Genomic DNA, 23,571 nt, shown 5'->3' on the forward strand with positions numbered 1-23,571 from the left:
CAGTGTCCTCCTCCCAGGACCCCAAAGGGTTGTTTCTTCCCAGTAGCAGAACCACACTATACAAGCCCGCATCCAAACCCGCAGCAACATGGAGGGAACGGAAGTCGGGCGGCTCGGAGGCAGAGATGGCTGGGTGGGTCGAGACAGACACTTCCGCCCCTCACCAACATGGCGGCGGGCCGGGAGTGCGCATGATCAGCTGTCCCTGGAGATACCCGAGTCCGGAGAGGGAGAACACGGTCGGGGGAGATCGGCGGCTGCGGCGGCTTTGGCCGGTGAGTGCAGGACATAGCGGGAGTCTGGAGACTGGGTGAGCCGGCACCGCATAGCAGCTTTGATTTTGTTTCCGTTTTTTAGGTTCAGGAACTCCTGGGGCGGAAGTCTTTGTTTTGAGGGAGGGGGCCGTGCCCGGTTCTTTATCTCCTACCCCCTTTGTGGGCCGAACTCACTCCCCGCCCCCGGGCGCGCACGTCCCCGCCCTCCTGCGCTGCCAGCCGCGGGCCGCTGGGCCGGAGACCGCAGGGCTAGCTGAGCCCCCGGCGTCCTTCCCTACCTCTGAGGAGCAGCGCGGGCTGGGGGTGAGCCCGGCCGGGCTAGCCGGGTCACCGCGCGGGCCCCTGGGCTCGCGCCTGGCCGTAGCTCAGCTGCTGAGCGCCTGCTGGTTGGTGGGCCCGCAGGGAGACGCCGCATTCTCAGGCGAAGTCTAGGTGCTTGACTTCTTTGCGGACTTGATTTTTCCCTTTGTGTCCAGACTTAGCTAAGCTCTTTCAGGGCCCTCCTTCCCGGAGCGTGCACGCCACAACATCCTAGCCCACTTTCCGTGTCGCGTACCCCTAAAGCTCAGGAAATGCTTCCGGATGTCCAACTAAGATTCGAATAAGTAGCCTGACCCCGTTGCTGATTGTCCTCAGAGGCTGCTCCTGGCTGACAGCTGTGGGCCATAGAGACGCCTCTTGTACCCTGCCCTCTGATTGCTTCCTTCTGCTGTCAGTGCTGCAAGCTTCAGAGGGGCATTTCCTCCGGAGGTTTGAGGATGGAGCGGTAGGTGGTCTTGAAACGCTGGTCCTACTTCCCCCTTAGGGACTGGGATCTTCTTGCTGCGCTACTTCCTCTGGACGGTTTCACTTTCAGTTCCTTTTTTTGGGGTTAACGCTTTGGATACAAGCTTTCCATGACTCATCCGCTGAAGATAAAGGTTTGGGGGACATTATGGGTAGAGAATTTACAAGAACCTTACCCCTTTCCTGTCGAGATTATTTTATTGCTTTACACTGTATAGCTGTTTCCTTCTGGAGGCGCCTTCCTTTGTTTTTCCTGCCCACCTTCCGCCGCCCTCCAGCCGTCTCCCCCCACCCCTAGCCCGTCCCCCCAAAAAACCCCCCACCCCCGTTAGGGCCTTAAGGCAGGCACCTTGTTGATGCGTTCCTCCCCCATTGTCTCCTCTTGCCGAACCCTGGAGTTTTCTCCGTTCTTGCTGGGTTCAGTTGATTTGGAGTTGTCATGGCAACATTTTAGCAACTATGTTGTTCCACAGGAAGGCTTGGTGAATAAAATAGTAGGGGCTTGAAGACGATACACTAGGGCTTTAAGGTCTTTTTAATGAATGACATATATTTGGACTTCCCCAAACAACAGCCGGATCAGTAGAATGGGGCCCAAGGGCCAAGTCTGGCATTTATGGTTCTGGAGGTTTTCTTTTCCTAGATCTGAGGACAGAAATTTCTTGGTATTCAGTATGTGTGCCTGAGAAACTGGAATAAGCATCAGGGTCTATGGTCCTGTATTTTTTGATAGCTGTGGTCTAAACATGGCCCTTCCTAATCCCTATATCATGGCAGATCATAATAGCTTTAATAATGATCCATCCAGAAATATGTTGTTTTTCAGTCTTTCGTATAATTATCCCCTCTCCACCAGAAGATGGAGTGTGAATTGGAGAGGTGAGGAACATTATTTGTAGAATTGCTTTTTCAGTCATTGTAGGCAGCCTTCAGCATCCGAATGGAGAAAGCTGGTTGTCCCCTGCAGAAGATTGGTTATGTTCCTGGATGTGTCTTCATGGAGCCTAGGTTCTAGAAATAAGAGAGCTTTCAGTTTCCTAGACTCACTAGACTCCCTGATTTCTACCAGGACTTAGCACTCAGGCCTGTGAGGCAGGAGATACGAAGATTTCCAAAGAAGGACCAGTTCCTCGGATGTGCCCCCTCACAGAGAGATGAAGGGGTGAGTGAAGAAGAGGTAGGGCCTGGAATGGGAGATGGGAGGCCTGGGAGAATGCAGAATGGCTAGGAGCACTGGCTCTGGAGGTCAGGCAGACCTCCGTTTAGGTCCCAGCTATATCACCTAGCTATGTGATCTGGTTTTCTGTTTATAAAATGCAAGTAGTGCTACCTACTCATAAGTGCTGTTCTTAGTACTAAATAAGATATTGCCTGTTAAATGCTGGCTCAGTGCTAAGTAAATACCAGCTCTGGTTATTCTAAACTCCCCTAGCATCTGTTGGGAATGCCAATGAGTTTGGGAGCCGTATGTTACTGGGCCAGTAACATTCACTTTTTCATTCACTTTTTCCCTTATTCTTCCTCTTATCCCTTCACGAACAGGCAGCAGAAAACAGCAGAAACCGAAGAGGGGACAGTGCAGATTCAGGAAGGTTAGTGGGAGAAACAGAACTGAGCTGAGGCCACCAGCCCATCCTGGTCTCGCCCCACAACCCCCGGGCCTATCACCTTCTCCTTTCAAACGACACGCAAGCGCAACAGAGGGAGAAAAGCAGTAACTCACAGACTTCTTGCTTTTAATTCAGGTGCAGTGGCAACTGGGGAGGACCCCACCAGTGTGGCTATAGCTAGCATCCAGTCAGCTGCCACTTTCCCTGACCCCAACGTCAAGTACGTCTTCCGAACTGAAAATGGGGGCCAGGTAAGGGAGGGGGCCAGGTGGCTGCAGGTGTTACCTGGGGTTGGGATTGAGGGAGGTGACTGAACCTGTCATGGGGAGACTTGGTTTGGAGGATGAGGTGAAGATGTGGACTAATTGGAGGGTGGGGGTTGGGGGGTGGAATATGAGGTTTACAGTAGAGATTGGTATGGGGTGGGGGCCATGCTGAAACCACTGTATGGGAAAAGGATGGGGAATGGCTAAATATACGTCTCTGAAGGATTCTTTTTGGGGGGTCCTATCCAAGAGAAGCTTTATGAGGGGCTCTGGAGTCCCTAGCACTTACTCTCTCTTCCCCCCCTTCTTCCTCCCTGAATCTAGGTGATGTACAGGGTGATCCAGGTGTCTGAAGGGCAGCTGGATGGCCAGACTGAGGGGACTGGTGCCATCAGTGGCTACCCTGCCACTCAATCCATGACCCAGGTACAGGGGTATGGGCTGCAGAGGGGACTTGAGCTCTGAGTAGTAAGATGAAGAAGGGAGCTAATAGGATGGGCGTAGCTGGGATGGTGAGACATCTGGGGCTGCCTTGACCCATAGCACTAGACTCTTCTCTGGATGTTTCTCCCTGTCTCCTCACAAGAGATAGAGCTGCAGAGTAGTTCATGGGAAGTGTCTGACTGTCACTTGTCTCTGTCCTCTTGCTCCCCTTCCCAGGCCGTGATCCAGGGTGCGTTCACGAGTGATGATGCGGTTGACACAGAGGGGACAGCTGCTGAGACGCACTATACTTACTTCCCCAGCACTGCAGTGGGAGATGGGGCAGGGGGTACCACATCGGGGAGTACAGCAGCTGTTGTTACTACCCAGGGCTCAGAGGCACTACTGGGGCAGGCGACCCCTCCTGGCACTGGTGAGATATTATGTGAGGATGCTGGCTGGAGGGGCTAGGATAGGCTGTGGGACATGGCTGGTGGGCAGTGGGCCTTTACTCTTGATCCCTTAATGATCACTAAGACTTGGGCAGGCAGTGAGTCTGGGGCTGCCCTTCCAGCAGGAGGCAGTGTGTCTTGTTTTAGAGGAGGAGCCCAGGGCCTTGTCCTTAGAGCTTGGTGAGGGTCCTAGTCCCGTGTCCTGACGGAACCTCCCCTGCATCTTCACAGGTCAGTTCTTTGTGATGATGTCACCACAAGAAGTGTTGCAGGGAGGAAGCCAGCGCTCTATTGCCCCCAGGACCCACCCTTATTCCCCGTGAGTGACCCTTGTTTCTTCTCAGTTACCAGGAATAGTCTTGATCCTTTCCAAAGATTTGGTGCGGTTGGTTCCTCACCCCAAACTCCAATCTCAGTTTTTGATCTTGCCTCTCACTCTGGGCACCCTGTGCTCTATTGTTAGGAAGTCAGAAGCTCCCCGGACAACTCGGGATGAGAAACGCAGGGCTCAGCATAATGAAGGTAGGCACGATCTGCATGTGAAGCTTGGCGCTGCCTGCTGGGATTGGGGACCTCTTTGATGTTGAAGGGAGAGGTTAGGTGATTTTACTCTGGGGCCTTTGGTGATTTCTCTCCGAGTCACCTTGTCCTCTACTTGCCCCACAGTGGAGCGCCGCCGCCGAGACAAGATTAACAACTGGATCGTACAGCTGTCCAAGATCATCCCAGACTGCTCCATGGAGAGCACCAAGTCCGGCCAGGTCATGGAAAGACCCTGGTAGTGGCAGGATGCCTGAATTCTGTCTCCTGGTGTTGCTTCCAGAAATGGTAGACAGTGGGCACACATGGCGGTAGCTCTTTCCTGTCTGTCTCTGAGGTTCCTGAATCCCTGGGAGAATTTATTCCACCACCCTTTAAGGGAAAACAAGGTCCAGAGGGTGAACATGCTTTTGGAAAGCAAGCCAGGTATTTTTATATCCTAGTCCTTATTGTGTTGGCTTTTTCTTAACAGAGTAAAGGTGGAATTCTATCCAAAGCCTGTGATTATATCCAGGAACTTCGGCAGAGTAACCACCGGTTGTCTGAAGAACTGCAGGGGCTTGACCAACTACAGCTGGACAATGATGTGCTTCGACAGCAGGTCAGACCCTCCCCCACCCCCCGCCGCCCCCCCTCAGTACAGCTGTCCTCGACTCCCTAGCCACCAACCGATCTCGGGACTCCCTATTTTGTTTTCCATAGAGAGAGCTTTATCTTTACCTCGTCACTGGTGGGTGTCTGCGTAAGTTCAGAGACTTTTCTACCTATTTCCCTTACTGCTCTTTCCTATGTCCAGGTAGAAGATCTTAAGAACAAGAATCTGCTGCTACGAGCTCAGCTGCGGCACCATGGAGTAGAGGTTGTCATCAAGAGTGACAGCAACTAACTCTGGGGACTCAGGGGCTCTAAGCTCTACAGCCCCTTTCCGAGAACTTCAGATAGCCCAGGAGCCACAGGCTAATAACCCCATGCCCCTTTCCTTCACTGCCCACATTTGGCATGGGACTGGGGGGAGTTCAGAAGGCGTATCTTTGAATTAAGGCCCTGTGATCTAGCAGCCTGCAGTGGTGTGAAACACACACGTGGGGGTGCACCGACAGTCTCGCCCAACCAACCCTCCCATGCAGCCCCTGGGCCCTTGTGCTCCTCTTGCACAATGCATGTGCTGTCTCCATGCTGGACACTGGACACACTAAATTGGGGGGCTTGCCCTGTGCTTGCTTAAAGTGCCAGCAGAGGGTCTGCTGACAAGCAGTGTTCTGGCTTGCCTCAGGACTGGCGCTTCCACTGGTTCTTCCTTTCCCTGGAGCTCAGATGTGCTCCTCAGGACTCTGGGGAACAGGCTTTAGCAGGAAGTGGGGATCAGAGGCTTAGCAGTGGCTGCTGCCCCAGGAAGAGGAGATTGGCCAGCAAGCAGTTGAGGCCTATGCAGATCTCTGGCACCAGGGAGAACAGGAGGCAGGGCCCACTGGGGGGCCTTACCCCATTGAGGGGACGGTTTTTTTTTTTTTTTTCCTTTTCTTTTTTTTTTTTAAGATAAACTGTTCAGAGCCATGACTGTCTCTGGGTCTTCCTCCCTTTGTGGGCTCCACGCTGGGAGGGAGGGAACACACTGCTTTGACCAGTAAGGGTTGGGTCAAGGTTGGGTGGGGTATCGGAGCTCCTATAGTTACGACAATGAGTCCTATTGGGCCAGGCCAGTGCACGCCCGCAATCGCGAGGATTTCTATAGCGAGTGTGTTAGGAGTACCGGGAACAGGTGCCGCGGGGGTTGTGCGGGAGGCGGTGCCTTTGCTTCCGGTTCCGGTCGGGCTCAGCTCAGCTGCAGCTTCGGAAGGGCGGGGGAGATGCTGCCCGTTCCCAAGGGGCGGGCTGGGGCCGAGTTCCTGAAACTCACATTTGCGGTGCGCACCATGGCTGGAGGTACCTGTAGGGGAGACCTGGAATCCGGTCTAGGCCAACTTGTGGCCTTAGGAGCTCTCGGAACGCCCCCGGTGGAGGTGTACGCGGAGGGAGGCGCGAAGGGGAGTGGCGGAGGGGTCCTCACGCATCCCCCGCCAGGTTGGGGCGCTGCCAGGTGAGGGGGGCCCGGCGGCAGGCGAGCGGGCGGCAGTCGTGCTTCCCTCAAGGCTCGCGTGCCCCTTCCTCAGAGCCTACGGTCTCGCTCCCTGAACTCCGTTCGCTCCTGGCCTCCGGCGGGGCCCGGCTCTTTGACGTGAGATCCCGGGAGGAGGCGGCGGCTGGAACCATCCCTGGGGCTCTCAACATCCCGGGTACGGGATTGAGGCGGGGGCGGGGGGAAGCCCTGGTGGTGGATTGCAGACAGTTTAGGAGGGTCTTATCCAATAGGACCTCATTTAGGATGATGTGAGAAGGCACTAGTTACAGGGGTCCGGTATTCCTGTGGCTCCCGCCCCCCAAACTTCCCTTAAGAAAGGTTGATGGGAGGCGGATCCTGGCAGCGGAACTGGCCCTTCCAGTTTGAGGGGGTAACAGGCAATGAGGAAGGGGCAGGCCAGATTCACACGCTTGAGCTCCCCAAAGCTGGATGCCTGAGTTTGCCCGCGTCTCCTCACAAACTAGGGAAGTGGCTTCCATTCAGAGGTGGTTTGGCTGACCTGTGCAGGTAGGACGTATCCTGTCCTCGAAGTGGGTGGGGGCGGGGGGAGGAGTTCTCACCATGTGTTGTTTTGGGGCCCCTTGAAGATGTGTTCGACCACAGGACCGGTCCTTCCAGACCCAACCACTGAACCTGAGATGGCCCAACTTCCGGCTTTCCATTGTATCCTCTTGACTCCTCCTCCCAGTGTCAGAGTTGGAAAGCGCCCTGCAGATGGAGCCAGCTGCTTTCAAGGCTTTGTACTCCACTGAGAAGCCAAAGCTGGAAGAGAATCTCATTTTCTTCTGTCAGATGGGCAAGCGGGGCTTGCAGGCCACGCAGTTGGCCCAGAGACTCGGATACAAAGAGTATGGGCTTGGTAACTGGGGCGGGGGCGGGGGTTGGTGGTGACTGGGGACTGCCTCCTGGGCTCTGTCCTTCCCTCACCCCTATTTTTCTTCACAGGGCTCGGAACTATGAAGGGGCCTATAGAGAATGGCTCCAGAAAGAAGGTTAGGTAGAGTGTGGCATACTGAATGCTCCCTCCCTGCTGCCAGTGGCCGCCTTAACTAAGAGTGATGAAGGAGCTGACTTGTTGGGTTGAGCAACTTCTTATAGCGCTGTGCATGAAAAGCAGCAAATAAAGAGCATTTAATCAAAGTATTGGAAGCACTTAATTTGTCAGGTGAACTGAAAACAGTTCTAATCATAACCTAGACTTCAGTTCAGCCCTAGGTCCTCCTTCCAGCATTCATCTGCCCCCCAACCAAAACCAAAACACCCAGAAGTTTGCTGAAAGACTATAATCCAGAATCACCTGGTAGCTTAAAAACAAAACAAAACTTGAGCCTCATCTCAGATTTGGTGGGACCTGGTTTTACAAGGCCCTCAAGTAATTCTAATATGCGGTCAGGAGCCAGAACTAGACCAGAGGTCAGTAAACTATGGCCGTACTTGGTCTTGCTACCATGACCATTTGTTTACGATTGTCTGTGACTACTTCTGTGCCAAAATGGGAGAACAGTGGCAACAGAATTCTTTGAAGTATCTAGTCCTTTATAGAAGGTTTGTGTACCCTTGCTCTAGGTCTTCAGGTCCCCAGCCCCAACCTCACTTCCCTCAGACTTTGTCACTGGGTTGAGGAAATGAAATGGTTCTCCCGGGCAGTTGGGTGAAGGAATGGATGCCACCCCTAATCCCAAGCACAGATCACAGGTCTGAGGAGCTCCTCCTTTGCCACCAGAAAGAGGTCTGAGTTTTTACCAGCACAGTTCCTTGATCCCACAGTAGATTTAACAAAATTTAATTGGTTTAAAAGAAAAACAGAAACAGCACAAAATGGGACACTTTACAGTAGGTAATTTCCTTGTCATGGTTCATGGTTTAATGCATATCCTTCCAGACCTATTAAATATTTCAATGTCAGAGTTGTTTTTTTTTTTTAATTTATTTGGCTGTACTGAATCTTTATTGAGGCACGCAGGATCTTTAATTGAAGCATGCAAACTCTTAATTGGTACATGTGGGATCTAGTTCCCTAACCAAGGATCAAACCCAAACCCCCTGCATTGGGAGCCAGGAGTCATAGCCACTGAATCACCAGGGAAGTCCCTCAGTTCTGATGTGTTAAGTCTGATTATAAAAAATTTTTACTTCTTAATTTGTGGAAGAGAAGGTTGAGTCAGAGATGGGCCCAGTTTTCTGATTTTTCAAGTTTCTGAAGAAATTCCTTGGAGCCATTTCCTCACCTTTTCCTCTTCTCCTCCTGCTTTTGGGACTGTACCCAGCCCTTATACATCTTTTACCTCACAGTCTACACTGCACACTGTATAAAATCTTCTATTCATCTGAGCTCTCCACCTCCTTTCACAAACCTATTTCATTCTCTCCCTGGATAGTCACAATACTGAGTTTAGCTGGATATTGTTGGGTTTGGAGATAAACTTGAAGTGTGTGAAAGAGTCTAGTCTAGGGTCTGGCAAATAATAGATGTCAGTTACTCTTTCCTCAAATGCCAAAATTCCTTTGGTTCTCAGACTGGTTGGGAAATTTTTCCTGGGCTTTAATTTCCCTCTTTTAAAAAAATTTTGTTTATTTATTTTTGGCTGTGCTGGGTCTTCATTGCTTTCCAGGGGCTTTCTTTAGTTGCAGTGAGCAGGGGCTACTCTTTTTTGCGGTGTTTGGGCTTTTCTTGGTGGTGGCTTCTCTTGTTGCAGAGCACCGGCTCTAGAGTGCTCGAGTTTCAGTAGTTGTATCATGTGGGCTCAGTTGCTCTTTGGCATGTGGGATCTTTCCAGCATGCACGTGTGCTAAGTTGCCTGTCATGTCCGACTCTGTGACCCCATGGGCTGTGGCCCACCAGGCTCTTCTGTCCATGGGGATTCTCCAGGCAAGAATACTGGGGTGGATTGCTGTGCCCTCTTCAAGGGGATCTTCCCAACCCAGGGATAGACTCTGCGTCTCATATCTCCTGCATTGGCAGGTGGGTTCTTTACCACTAGTGTCACCTGGGAAGCCTGGGATCTTCCTGGATCAAACCCGTGTCCCCTGCATTGGCAGGCAGACTCTCAACCGCTAGACTACCAGGGAAGTCCCAAATTTCCCTTGTTGAGTCTCAACTGTTCTAGTCTTCCTTTATCCCTCCTCAAATTTTATAATTTGGTTATAGCATTTCTCTTTTAGAGAAGCATAATTTACTTACAATAAAATGCTTTTATTTTTTTGGCATGGCATGTGGACTTTTAGCTTCCCAACTAGGGATCCAAACTGTGCTCTCTGCAGTGGAAGCATGAAGTCCCAGCCACTGGATTGCCCTGGGATTCCCTAAAATGCAGTGTTCTTAAGTGTTCACCTCATTGAGTTTTGACAGTTATACACTTACTTGAAGCAAGCATCCTAACCAAGATATAAAACCCTGAAATCTCCAAAATTTCCCTGGGACCAGTCAGTTCCATCCTTAACCTCTTTTTAGGCAACCATTTTCTATCTTCTGCCACCTAAACTAGTTTTCTAGCTTCCTTCCTGGCCTGCCAACCTACAATACTTGCTTTCTTCAGTTCAGCTGATGAGGGTTAGAGAGAATCCTGGAAGTAAACTGAGCTGACCCACTACCTGACCATGCCCTCTGGCTTGATCATTGTTAAGAAAACATTCCTCTTTCCCCATCATTAACTGTGTGGGTAGTAACCTTGTTGGGCTGTGCCAACCTTGCCCTCTCCTCATAGCTAACTATGTCAGCAGGTGAGGCTGAGGAGCTGTGTGTGCCGGCTGTATTCCCTTGCCTTCTCTCCCCATGCTACATCAGACTCCTCTCTCTCATCATACTTTATCTACCTTAGGTTTGGGTTGAGTGTGTCATCATATCTATTGCATTACATTTTGCTTGTTTCTCTCTCAATTGATTATGAATTCCTCAAAGGTAGGAACTGGCTTTCATTTCCTTATCTCCACTGCGTGGGACTCAAGTTCTCAGTAGGTGTCTGTTGAGCTTTACTAGCCTCCCAACTTTCAGAATCTCCTAATTTAAGTCTTTCTGAAATGTTGCTGCCTGAACAACCTTAAAATAACATTTTAATCTTATCAGTCAGAGTTGATCATTTACAATAGGTCCTTGTTGCCTAGTGGCTCAAGCATGTGTCTTGACCTGGCATTCCGAGCAGTCTTTAGTCAGGATCTGGCAGCACCCTGACTTTTCAAACACATCTTTCAGTGCCAGCTCCCATCAGGCTAGTTTATTTAGTGGCCTAAGTAGATCCTCCTCCCTTCTGACCCTGGCCTTTACTCACCATTAACCCTGTTTGGGAAGCTTCCAGCATCTTCTGTGCCACTCTGAATTTCACAAAAATTAGAAGAATGTGTTTGGCAGGATGCTTGCTATCTTCATCCAGAGGGCTTTTAAACTGAAGGAAAAGGAAGAAAAATAACCCGATAAAATTATGTAACTGATTCATGACGGTCAGAGGGACCAGAAAAATGGAGGAGAAGGTACACGCTTCCATGTAGCAGTTACCACACTGTATTCTAATCTATGTGGTTCTTCCCCTTGGACCTAGCTCTGTTTTTTTTTTTTTTTATTTACTTTTGGCCTTGCTGGGCCTTTGTTGCTGCATGCAGGCTTTTTCTAGTTGGGGTGAGCAGAGGCTACTCTCTTGTTGCGGTTCACGGGCTTCTCATTGCAGTGGCTTCTCTTGCTGCAGAGCACGGTCTTTAGGGCTCACAAGTTCAGTAGTTGTGGTACACAGGCTTAGTTGCCCTGAGGCATGTGGAATCTTCCTGGGCCAGAGATGGAAGCTGTGTCCCTTGCTTTGACAGGTGGACACCTAACCACTGGACCACCAGGGAAGTCCTAGAATGAGCTTTTTAAGGGGAGGGACTGTTTATTTCATTTCTGTATGGCCAATAATGAAACCAGAACTGCATAAAGGAGGTACTCAATAGATGCTGAATTTTTTACTGAGGTGTTTAATAATCCAGGGAGGGAAATGCAAGGGGAGAAAGTTGGGAATAATACTCACACATGGTATTAAAGCATGTTATGTAAAGGACCAAGGCTATGAATCAGAGTTCTAAGTTCCAGTTCTGACTCAGCACTACTTAGTGGTCACTGCGAGTTACTTTCCAGTTCTCACTTTCCTCATCTATAAAAGGGGGGTTAAAAGACTCATCTGTTTGGGTGGTTCTGAAAGTTTACTGGAATAGCATATGTAAACATATGAAAAGTGCCTGCCATTCAAAATGTGTAGATTTAGAGATTGTATGTGTGAGTAAACACAAGAAGGTAAATAAAATAGCATAGATATAACTGAAACTTGATGGAAGGGAATTTATGACTGACAGTGAAAAATTGTTTTTGTTTTTTAATATATTTGGTGCAAGAGTCAGATAACTAAATGTGCAGCTTGATGACTTTTTACATACTCATTTAACCACTGCTTCTGCTCAGAAAACATATACTGAGATTTGAATCATTTAAACCGTGTTGAAACTTGCTTTATAGCCAAGTGTGTGGTTGATTTTTGCATATGTTCCATGAACACTTGAAAAGATATATTTTACAGTTTTGGGGTGCAGTGTTCTATATATTAATATATCAGTCCCAATTTATTAATTATTTTCTTCAAATCTATAGCTCTGCTGATTTTTCTTTTTTTGCCTGCTTATTCTATTAGCATACTTACAAAGATATGTTTAAATCTTTCATCGTGATTTGGATTTGTCTTTTCTCTCTTTTTTCTGACATTTTTATGTATATATTTGGAGATGATGTTATTAGATGTTCCAGATTTAGAATTGCTATGCTTCCTCCAGAATGGATCCTTTTCTTATTACATCCTTCTTTATCTCTGATGATGCTTTCTACCTTAAGGTCTATTTTATCTGCTGTTACTACAACTACACCAGCTTTGTTTCAGTTAATGTTTACATGGTAATAATAGGCCATGTTTCCTGGAATTCATATTAACCAAAGAAGAAAACACTAAGAACAACTAGACACAAGAAATGGACTATAGGAAAGCAAATTTTTTAAGTTAAAAGAAAAATATCAGTTAAATAGCTGAAGACTCAAAGGAGCATAGGAGTCAGGAAAGCTGAGAGTCTAAAGAACCTAGACTTGATAGTATTTCCCAGTGGGAAGTCCTTCCAGCTCATTCATTCCCTTAGTTTTTCCAGTCCTAATCATATTCCTCAACCTGTGAAGTCCTCTAATTAATAGACCTTACCTTAGTTTCACTATTATTTTCCTCATGCCCTTATTTTCCTCCTAATCCAGTGGACCCGCTGTGTGTCTATTATTATAATCATTATTCTGCATAATTGGGACTAAACTTACAAAGAAAATTCAAAACATATTGAAGAAAATGAAAACCTTAAAAGAAGACCTATATGAAAGAAAAAACAGAAGATTCTTAGATAGGAAAACTCAATTCCATAAATGTATCAGTTTAGTTGAAATTAAGAATTGCCAGGAAAAAAAAAAAGAACATGAGTGGGAGCAAGTTTTACCAGCTATTACAATATATAATAAGGTGGTTATTTGCAAAGAGATGAGTTCCAAACTGCACAATCTATACCAAGAAAAGTTTCAAATTGATCAAAGATTTAAAGTAAAAATGGAAACTATCAAGAAGACTTAGTTCATCATCTAAAAGTAGGGAATCTCAATGTCCATTGCAACACTTTACAATAGTCAGGACGTGGAAGTAACCTAATGTCCATCAACAGAGGAAGGGATAAAGATGTGGCAAATATATACAATGGAATATTACTCAGCCATAAAAAAAGAATGAAATTGTGCCATTTGTGGAGATGTGGATGGACCTAGAGACTGTAATACAGAGCGAATTAAGGCAGAAAGAGAAAAAAAATCATAAAATATCACTTATATGTGGAACCTAGAAAAATGGTACAGATGAACTCAGAAAATAGAGACACAGGTGTAGAGAACAAATGTATGGATACCAAAGGGAGAGAGGGAGGTGGGATGAACTGGGAGATCAGGACTGACACGTATACACTGCTATGTATAAAACAGATAACTAATGAGAACCTACTTATAGCACAGGGAACACTGTTCAGTGCTCTCTGGTGACCTAAATGGGAAGGAAATCTATAAAAGAGAGGATATAGGTATATAGATAGCTGATTCACTTTGTTGCACAGCAGAAACTAATACAACATTGTAAAACAACTCTATTCCAAAAAAAATTAATTAAAAAGTGATGGGAATGTAGTGTACCTCGTGGTGACTTAGTTAATAACTAATACTGTACTGTGTATGTGAGAGTTGCTGAGAGAATACATAGTAAAGGTTTTCATTATAAAAAAACAAATTGCATAAATAAAAGCGAGGAAGATCCCTGAGTCAGAATTTAGAACCCATGAAAGAAAAGACTGATAAAATAAAAAAACAAGCAAGCTTATGGGTGGCAAAAACAAATAGGGACTTCCCCACTAGTCGACCGCAGGGGGCGCAGTTTCTGTCCCTGGTCTGGTAACAGATCCTGCCTGCTGTGTGTCAAAGCCAAAAAAGAAAAACAAAATGCAAAACAAAAGGAAAAAAGCCCCCCAAACAAACAAACATCACAGAAGCCAAAAGACAAAGTAAAGGGAAAATTGAAGTCATAGCATACACAAAGGGCTAATTCCTGGACTGTATAAAGAGCCCTTAGAAGTGTAAAGTGTTAGTCACTCAGTTGTGTCTGATTCTTTGCGACCCCATGGACTGGAGCCTGCCAAACTCCTCTTTCCATGGGATTCTCCAGGCAAGAATACTGGAGTGGGTTGCTATTTCCTTCTCCAGGGGATCTTCCTAAGCCAGGGATCAAAGTCGGGTCTCCTGCATTACAGCAGATTCTTCACTGTCTGAGCCATCAGGGAAGCTTACAAACAGAATATTATACAACTTTAAAAAAGAATGAGGAAACTCTTTGAGAACTGCATTCTCCAAAACATTTTCAGGTAAAAAAATGTATGCTACCTTTTGTGTAAAAAAGAAAAAAAGCAAAATAATAGAGTAAAAGTAAAATAATATACATATATGTTTATATTTGCTTATATTAGCAAAAACAAAAACCCAAAAAACTCTCTGGGAAAACACAGAAGTAAACTGCCATTCCCTTAAATACCACTTTAACATCCTTGATGCTTTCTCCATCCATTTGTTTAGGAAAGTCCCAACTATGGTCACATCCAACTACCCACTTACTGTTTTTCCATAGTCAAAGAGCTGGAGTAAAAGTCATATCAGCTTGACTGGTCTTGCTTCAAATTTATGTCTAAAATATCTTGAAGGCACTTGTTACTGCTCACCAGTCCTAATACACTTCCCTAGTACGTACAGTTTCTGTCTCTACTTCTCCCCACTCTTCAGTCTCCTAAACTTTCCTTTTTCCTCTGTACTTTTGGCTAACGACTTTACCTCATACTCCAGAGAACAAAAGTTAGACTGAATTTGTATCATCTTCCCGCCACAAATGTTCCAATGGCACCATACACTTCCTGCTAGTCACAGTGGTTATCTCTGCTCTCTCCTGAGCCTCAGCTTGTGCATTCCATCTCCTCTCTCCTCAAGAGCATAGTACTGCAACTACCCCCCTTTCATACAGCATTTCTTTCTACTGGACCATTGCCATTAGCAAACAGTCCTTTCCATGTAAACAAAATACCTACTCTGCCTTCATCCAGCACCCTTCCAGCTGCCGCTTCTTTTTTCCGCTGCCCTTCTCAGCAACATCTCTCTTGAACTGTCTGTGGTCATACTCTATATTTTCTCAGTTTACATTCTCTCCTCAGCCTACTCCATACAGGTTTTACTGCCTATTCCACTACTCTATTGAAATGTCTTTCAAGGTGACCCGGGAACGATATACAGGAATTAGAGTAGATATAGGTTGTCCTGGGAAGAGGCTTCCTTGGTAACTCAGTTGGAAAAGAATCCACTTGCTATGCAGGAGACCTGGGTTCCATCCCTGGGTTGGGAAGATGCCCTGGAAAAAGAAATGACAACCCACTCCAGTATTCTTGCCTGGGAAATCCCATGGACAGAGGAGCCTGGGGGGCTACAGTCCCTGGGGTTGAAAGAGTTGGACAAGACTAAACCACCACCACCACCCTGGGAAGCGGGCACACCTTTGTGTGACTCTCAGGTGGAAGTAGTTCCCAGAGAGGCCCACAGCTGGGGAAATCATCCTTCATTTCCGAAGGGGAGTCTGAATAGCACATCACAGCATCACTACAGCATGTTTGTATGTATAGAAAACCCTACATTCCAAAAAGGATAGAAGGGGAAGGAAATCTCAGGGCAAAGAGAAAACTGAATAACATAGATGAAGTCAGGATAAAGTCAGAAGAAATGAGGAATGCATGTCAATATTTGAGTTTGGATTGCAAACTTGGGCTTGCTCTTCCTAGAGATTAAAGCAAAATGACTAACGATCAATTATAAAATGTAAGATATCTATACAATCAATATGTGACAGAAGCACAGCATTTTTCAACAGGAACCTTTGGAAATATCAATAGCTTGAGTGCTATCAGTGTACTCTGCCAGCTTGGAAAGAGGTCACTTAAGGATTCTGTTTTCAACTCTTGTCTTTGGCCATATTTAAAAAAAAAAACTTTTTGAACTGGGTCAGAGACAGCATGCTTATGAAACTGGCATATAATGTAGATTCAGGTTCAACTGCTAATATACTGGATGACAAAATCAAGATTTATATTTAATATTTCCTTCTAGAATTTTCCACTTTGCAAACAAACTCACCAATCTGAAGTTTACAAAATCTATTTTTCTTAAAAGACTACAGAAAACAAATGTTAATGATAAAAACTTTAAAATTTATTATTTATTTCATCACTTTATGGGAAAAAGAATCTGGTGAATATCAAATTATTTGGGACTACTTTGGTGGTAACACTGAAGAAGCTGAAGTTGAATGGTTCTATGAAGACCTACAAGACCTTCTAGAACTAACACCCAAAAAAGATGTCATTTTTATTATAGGGGACTGGAATGCAAAAGTACGAAGTCAAGAAACACCTGGAGTAACAGGCAGATTTGGCCTTGGAGTACAGAATGAAGCAGGGCAAAGGCTAATTTGCCAACAGAATGCACTGGACATAGCAAACACTCTCTTCCAACAACACAAGAGAAGACTCTACACATGGACATCACCAGATGGGCAACACTGAAATCAGATTGATTATATTCTTTGTAGCCAAAGATGGAGAAGCTCTATACAGTCAGCAAAAACAAGGTTTGGAGCTGACTGTGGCTCAGATCATGAGCTCCTTATTGCTAAATTCAGACTTCCAGATGTTCAAGCTGGTTTTAGAAAAGGCAGAGGAACCAGAGATCAAATTGCCAACATCCGCTGGATCATGGAAAAAGCAAGAGAGTTCCAGAAAAACATCTATTTCTGCTTTATTGACTATGCCAAAGCTTTTGACTGTGTGGATCACAATAAACTGTGGAAAATTCTGAAAGAGATGGGAATACCAGACCACCTGACCTGCCTTTTGAGAAACCTGTATGCAGGTCAGGAAGCAATAGTTAGAACTGGACATGGGACAACAGACTGGTTCCAAATTGGGAAAGGAGTACGTCAAGGCTATATATTGTCACCCTGCCTATTTAACTTACATGCAGAGTACATCATGAGAAACACTGGGCTGGAAGAAGCACAAGCTGGAATCAAGATTGCCGGGAGAAATATCAATAACCTCAGATATGCAGATGACACGGCAGAAAGTGAAGAAGAACTAAAGAGCCTCTTGATAAAAGTGAAAGAGGAGAGTGAAAAAGTTGGCTTAAAACTCAACATTCATGAGGTACCATTTCACACCAGTCAGAATGGCTGCGATCCAAAAGTCTACAAATAATAAATGCTGGAGAGGGTGTGGAGAAAAGGGAACCCTCTTACACTGTTGGTGGGAATGCAAACTAATACAGCCACTATGGAGAACAGTGTGGAGATTCCTTAAAAAACTGGAAATAGAACTGCCTTATGATCCAGCAACCCCATTGCTGGGCATACACACTGAGGAAACCAGAAGGGAAAGAGACACGTGTACCCCAATGTTCATCGCAGCACTGTTTATAATAGCCAAGACATGGAAGCAACCTAGATGTCCATCAGCAGATGAATGGATAAGAAAGCTGTGGTACATATACACAATGGAGTATTACTCAGCCATTAAAAAGAATACATTTGAATCAGTTCTAATGAGGTGGATGAAACTGGAGCCTATTATACAGAGTGAAGTAAGCCAGAAGGAAAAACATAAATACAGTATTCTAACGCATATATATGGAATTTAGAAAGATGGTAACAATAACCCTGTGTACGAGACAGCAAAAGAGACACTGATGTATAGAACAGTCTTATGGACTCTGTGGGAGAGGGAGAGGGTGGGAAGATTTGGGAGAATGACATTGTAACATGTAAAATATCATGTAAGAAACGAGTTGCCAGTCCAGGTTCGATGCACGATACTGGATGCTTGGGGCTAATGCACTGGGACGACCCAGAGGGATGGTATGGGGAGGGAGGAGGGAGGAGGGTTCAGGATGGGGAACGCATGTATACCTGTGGTGGATTCGTTTTGATGTTTGGCAGAACTGATATGATTATGTGGAGTCTAAAAATAAAATAAAATTAAAAAAAAAAAAAAAAAACAAAGCAAAACAAAACAAAAAAAAAAAAAAAAACAAACTCAACATTCAGAAAATTAAGATCATGGCATCCGGTCCCATCACTTCATGGCAAGTAGATGGGGAAACAGTGGAAACAGTGGCTGAGTTTATTTTTCTGGGCTCCAAAATCACTGCAGATGGTGATTGGAGCCATGAAATTAAGAGACGCTTACTCCTTGGAAGGAAAGTTAAGACCAAGCTAGATGGCATATTCAAAAGCAGAGACATTACTTTGCCAACAAAGGTCCGTCTAGTCAAGGCTATGGTTTTTCCAATGGTCATGTATGGATGTGAGAGTTGGACTTTCTTTATAAAGAAAGCTGAGCACTGAAGAATCGATGCTTTTGAACTGTGGTGTTGGAGAAGACTCTTGAGAGTCCCTTGGACTGCAAGGAGATCCAACCAGTCCATCCTAAAGGAGTTCAGTCCTGGGTGTTCATTGGAAGGACTGATGCTGAAGTTGAAACTCCAGTACTTTCGCCACCTGTTGCGAAGAGTTGACTCATTTGAAACGACCCTGATACTGAGAAAGATTGACGGCAGGAGGAGAAGGGGACGACAGAGGATGAGATGGTTGGATGGCATCACTGACTCAATGGACATGGGTTTGGGGGGACTCCGGGAGTTGGTGATGGACAGGGAAGCCTGGTGTGCTGCAGTCCATGGGGTCACAAAGAGTCGGACACGACAGAGCAACTGAACTGAACTGAACTGGTGGTCAGTGGATGAGAATTCGCCTGCCAATTCAGGGGACATGGTTTCCATCCCTGTCTGGGAAGATCCCACGTACTGCAGAGCAACTTAAGCCCATGCACCACTACTACTGAGCCCGAGTGTAGAACCCAAGAGACACAACTACTGAGTCCGTGTGCCACCACTACTAGAGCCTGAGCTCCAGGACGAGAGAACCCAGCGCAGTGAGACGGCTGCACACTGAGGCTGGAGAGTACCCCATGGTTGCCACAACTAGAGAAATCCTGTGAGCAGCAGCAAAGACTCACCACAGCCAGAAATAAATACAGAATTAAAACAATTATTTGGACATTCCAAATTTACTTGTATGCTTTGTGGTGGTGTAGTTGCTGTCGTGTCCAACTCCTTCGACCCCATGGACTGTAGCCTTTCAGCTTCCTCTGTTTGTGGGATTTCCTAAGCATAAATACTGGAGTGGGTTGCCATATTCTTCTCCAGGGGATCTTCCTGTCCCAGGGATAGAACCCACGTCTCCTACATTGCAGGCAGTCTCCTGCCTTTCAGGTGAATTCTTTACTACTGGGCCACTAGGAGAGCCCCTTTATGCTTTGTAAATATACACATAAAGGTTTTATATAGAAATAATTGGAATGCACATTATTTGTATTTACTTTAATCATTAACATAATTACATGTATACTTTTCTGTATATTAGTTCATTTTCAAAACAAAAAACATAAAATTGAGTAGGGATAAATGCAAATCTACTTTGGTTAAAATTGCACAGGGGGACTTCCCTGGTGGTCCAGCGGCAGGACTTCGAGCTCCCAGGTCAGGGGACTAGATTCATCCCTGGTTAGGGAACTAGATCCCACATGCGGCAAGTAAGACCTGATGTAACCAAATAAACGAATTTAAATATTTTTAAAAAATTGTATACGGACTTCTCTGGTGGTCCAGTGCTTCAGACTCTGAGCTCCCAATGTGCTGGGCACAGGTTTGATCCCTGGCTGGGGAACTAAGATCCCTGCATGCTGTACAGGGTGGCCAAAATCCCACAACTGTATAAAGATAGTATGTGAGAGATCTGGTTTAATAGTAGTTCAAGCACAAATAAAAAGCTGGGACTTCCCTGGTGGTCCAGTGGCTAAGGCTTCTTGCTTCCAATGCAGGAGGCCTGGGTTTGATCCCTGGTCAGGGAACTCGATCCCACATGCTGCAACTAAGACCTGGTACAGTCAAATAAATAAATTAAAATAAATATTATTAAAAAATAAGAGGCTTGTGGGTTTTAGTTTGCTGTAAATTGACTATACTTAGTATTTATAATAACATTAATATTACTTGTTAATCACTCAGTTCAGTTCAGTTCAGTCGCTCAGTCGTGTCCGACTCTTTGTGACCCCATGAATTGCAGCACGCCAGGCCTCCCTGTCCATCACCAACTCCCGGAGTTCACTCAAACTCATGTCCATTGAGTTGGTGATGCCATCCAGCCATCTCATCCTCTGTTGTCCCCTTTTCCTCCTGCCCCCAATCCCTCCCAGCATCAGTCTTTTCCAGTGAGTCAATTCTTCGCATGAGGTGGCCAAAGTACTGGAGTGTCAGCTTTAGCATCATTGCTTCCAAAGAACACCCAGGACTGTTCTCCTTTAGAATGTACTGGTTGGATCTCTTTGCAGTCGATGGGACTCTCAAGAGTCTTCTCCAACACCACAGTTCAAAAGCATCAATTCTTCGGTGCTCAGCTGTCTTCACAGTCCAACTCTCGCATCCATACATGACCACTGGAAAAACCCTAGCCTTGACTAGATGTACCTTTGTTGGCAAAGTAATGTCTCTGCTTTTCAATATGCTATCTAGGTTGGTCATAACTTTCCTTCCAAGGAGTAAGCATCTTTTAATTTCCTGGCTGCAGTCACCATCCGCAGTGATTTTGGAGCCCCCCAAAATAAAGTCTGACACTATTTCCACTGTTTCCCCATCTATTTCCCATGAAGTGATGGGACCAGATGCCATGATCTTAGTTTTCTGAATGTTGAGCTTTAAGCCAAACTTTTCACTCTCCTCTTTCACTTTCATAGACATTATGATAATAATCATTATGACAGGTGTAAGGTGATCTCATTGTGATTTTGATTTGCATCTCTCTAATACTTAGTGCATCACCGACTCGATGGACGTGAGTTTGAGTGAACTCCGGGAGATGGTGATGGACAGGGAGGCCTGGCATGCTGCAGTTCATGGGGTCGCAAAGAGTCGGACATGATTGAGCGACTGAACTGAACTGAACTGAATACTTAGTGAAGTATTAGAACTAAAAAGCCTTTTGATGAAAGTGAAAGAGGAGAGTGAAAAAGTTGGCTTAAAGCTCAACATCCAGAAAAATAACATCATTGCATCTGGTCACATCACTTCATGAGAAATAGATGGGGAAACAGTGTCAGACTTTATTATTTTGGGCTCCAAAATCACTGCAGATGGTGATTTCAGCCATGAAATTAAAAGACACATACTCCTTGGAAGGAAAGTTATGACCAACCTAGATGGCATATTAAAAAGCAGAAACATTACTTTGCCAACAAAGGTCCGTCTAGTCAAGGCTATGGTTTTTCCAGTAGTTGTGTATGGATGTGAGAGTTGGACTGTGAAGAAAGCTGAGCACCGAAGAATTGATGCTTTTGAACTGTGGTGTTGGAGAAGACTCTTGAGAGTCCCTTGGACTGCAAGGAGATCCAACCAGTCCATCCTAAAGGAGAACAGTCCTGGGTGTTCACTGGAAGGACGGATTCTGAAGCTGACACTCCAGTACTTTGGCCACCTCATGCGAAGAGTTGACTCATTGGAAAAGACCATGAAGTTGGGAGGGATTGAGGGCAGGAGGAGAAGGAGACGACAGAAGATGAGATGGCTGGATGGCATCACCGACTGGATGTACATGAGTTTGAGTGAACTCTGGGAGTTAGTGAACTGAACTGAACTGAACTGAACACTTGGTGATGTTGAGCATCTTCTCATGTGCTTATTAGCCATGTGTATGTCTTCTTTGGAAGGTTGTCTATCTGGGCTGTTTTAAAACCCAGTGGTAGGGAGCTCAACCTGGTGCTCTCCTCAACCTAGAGGGGTGGGATGGTGGATTAGGGAGGGAGGTTTAAGAGGGAGGGGATATATATATACCTATGGCTGATTCACATTGTTGTATGGCAGAAACTAACAAACATTTTAAAGCAATTATCCTCCAATTAAAAATACATTAAAAAAAATAGGGACTTTCTTGGTGGTCCAGGGGTTAAGAATCAGCCTTCCAAAGCAGGGGACATGGGTTCAGTCCCTGGTAGAGCAGCTAAGACCCAATGTGCTGGGGGCAACTAAGCCCACATGTTACCCAGTGCAGCCAAAAAATAAACAAAACTGGGTTGTTTACTGATATTAAGTTATATGAGCTGTTTGTACATTTTGGATATTAACCCCTTATTGATCATATCATCAGCAAGTATTTTCTCTCATTCACTAGATTGTCTTTTACTTTGCTGTGCAAAGGCTTTTAAGTTTAGTTAGGTCCCATTTGTTTATTTTTGTTTTTATTTCTTTTGCCTTAGGAGACTGATCTAAAATATATTGCTGTGATTTACATCAAAAAGTGTTCTGCCTATGTTCTCTTCTAGGTCTAATGTTTAGGTCTTTAATCCATTTTCAGTTTATTTTTGAATATGGTGTGAGGAAATGTTCTAATCTCATCCTTTTATGTATAGCTGTCCAGTTTTCTCTATACTATTTATTGAAGAGATTGTCTTTTCTCCATCATGTATTCTTGCCTCCTTTGTTGTAGATGAACTGACATAAGTATGGGGTTGCAAATGCATTCTTAGACTGAAAATGAGAGTAATGAAAATAACTACCATTGCAGTTCTTAAAATGTACCAGGCCCTGTGCTAAGGAAGCATAGTACATCTTTTATATTATTTAATTCTTATTTTGCCATTGTTGTTTTTCAGTTGCTCAGCTGTGTCTGATTCTTTGCCACCCCATGGGCTGCAGCATGCCAGCTTCCCTGTCCTAAGGTAAGTCATATTGTTAGGTAGTTAGAATAGAAAAAGGACAATATTGCCATCATCATAACTGCCTTCTGAATGGAGAAAATGTCAGAGAAATGTGAGCTGGCCAAGGACAGATAGGTAGATTGGGGAACTGGGTTTTAACTGAGATCTGTCTATCCCTTAGAGAGACAGTTTCTCTAGTGCCTGGTTCCGTTCTTGGTAAAATAATAAACAAGGGGTTATCCAGAGGAGTGAGATTAATTGGGGGGCATGTGAATCTGTGCCATTTTGTAAGCAGATAAATTAGGGGAATCTCTGGAGAAAGAGAACAATTAATGGCTTTCTTGTTATAAGAGAAGTCATTTTGGCCTAAGACTTTTTGTGATCTAAGCCTGGAGCTATGCTTACCCTTCAACAGGTCTCAGTAATTAATCATCTTAAGGAACAAAGGAATGCACTAACAGAGAAAAGGCAAATAATAGTACAATGAAAGAGCAGAGTCCTAGTTCCTCCTCAAGGGATATACAGAATAATAGGTCCTGTGTGGAACTAACACCTCCACATAGGTGCAGGATGGAATGATGCTGCTGACCCTTTTGACTCCAATCAACTAAAGTTTGGACTCTGTCAACCGTTGCCCCAATTCTATGCTAAGTTCTCTCCTCAAGCCCCTTCCTGAATATATGTGTACTTTTA

General features: G+C 45.4%; 3 protein-coding genes across 12 annotated transcripts in view; all 3 read left to right on the forward strand.

The window, feature by feature from the left end:
- The first annotated feature begins 217 nt into the window (after nt 1-217).
- On the forward strand, nt 218-5,906 carry USF1 (upstream transcription factor 1). 7 transcript variants are annotated; one of them, XM_024985344.2, is made up of 11 exons: nt 218-1,041; nt 2,131-2,223; nt 2,604-2,653; nt 2,807-2,922; nt 3,262-3,363; nt 3,598-3,793; nt 4,044-4,131; nt 4,276-4,334; nt 4,479-4,573; nt 4,825-4,953; nt 5,149-5,906. In XM_024985344.2, exons 2-11 carry the CDS (start codon nt 2,216-2,218, stop codon nt 5,236-5,238), a joined length of 933 nt encoding a protein of 310 aa, XP_024841112.1. In that variant the 5' UTR covers nt 218-1,041; nt 2,131-2,215; the 3' UTR covers nt 5,239-5,906. The 7 variants fall into 7 exon arrangements, with proteins under 7 accessions (XP_024841112.1, XP_024841124.1, XP_024841108.1 ...); XM_024985356.2 differs by having other exon boundaries at nt 218-707; XM_024985340.2 differs by having other exon boundaries at nt 218-310.
- Nucleotides 5,907-6,145: 239 nt separating this feature from the next.
- On the forward strand, nt 6,146-7,611 carry TSTD1 (thiosulfate sulfurtransferase like domain containing 1). 3 transcript variants are annotated; one of them, XM_005203566.4, is made up of 4 exons: nt 6,146-6,275; nt 6,503-6,625; nt 7,160-7,330; nt 7,417-7,611. In XM_005203566.4, the coding sequence occupies exons 1-4, from the start codon at nt 6,200-6,202 to the stop codon at nt 7,470-7,472; spliced, it is 426 nt and encodes a 141-aa protein (XP_005203623.1). In that variant the 5' UTR covers nt 6,146-6,199; the 3' UTR covers nt 7,473-7,611. The 3 variants fall into 3 exon arrangements, with proteins under 3 accessions (XP_005203623.1, XP_002685900.1, XP_005203624.1); XM_002685854.6 differs by having other exon boundaries at nt 7,160-7,319; XM_005203567.5 differs by lacking the exon at nt 6,503-6,625 and having other exon boundaries at nt 7,160-7,319.
- Nucleotides 6,146-23,571, forward strand: part of F11R (F11 receptor) — a 46,189-nt gene continuing 28,763 nt past the window's right edge. The window contains exons 1-2 of one of the 2 annotated variants that reach the window (XM_059881545.1): nt 6,146-6,275; nt 22,834-22,899. The gene's annotated coding sequence lies outside the window, so the exon portion shown is untranslated. Of the gene's footprint in view, nt 6,430-22,833; nt 22,900-23,571 lie in introns of both variants that reach the window. The other variant, XM_059881548.1, reaches the window with a different exon arrangement.

Source organism: Bos taurus, chromosome 3 (genome assembly GCF_002263795.3).
Source record: "Bos taurus isolate L1 Dominette 01449 registration number 42190680 breed Hereford chromosome 3, ARS-UCD2.0, whole genome shotgun sequence".
NCBI lineage: Eukaryota > Metazoa > Chordata > Mammalia > Artiodactyla > Bovidae > Bos > Bos taurus.

Bases quoted from the DNA above. Each gene is read 5' to 3' on its own strand.
- USF1 (XM_024985344.2), top strand. The intron at 4,574-4,824 runs GTCATGGAAAGA...TTTTCTTAACAG, and splicing joins AGAGCACCAAGTCCGGCCAG to AGTAAAGGTGGAATTCTATC. The intron at 4,954-5,148 runs GTCAGACCCTCC...TCCTATGTCCAG, and splicing joins ATGATGTGCTTCGACAGCAG to GTAGAAGATCTTAAGAACAA.
- TSTD1 (XM_005203566.4), top strand. From the start codon at position 6,200: ATGCTGCCCGTTCCCAAGGGGCGGGCTGGGGCCGAGTTCCTGAAACTC. The intron at 6,276-6,502 runs GTACCTGTAGGG...CCCCTTCCTCAG, and splicing joins GGTGCGCACCATGGCTGGAG to AGCCTACGGTCTCGCTCCCT. The intron at 7,331-7,416 runs GTAACTGGGGCG...TTTTCTTCACAG, and splicing joins ATACAAAGAGTATGGGCTTG to GGCTCGGAACTATGAAGGGG.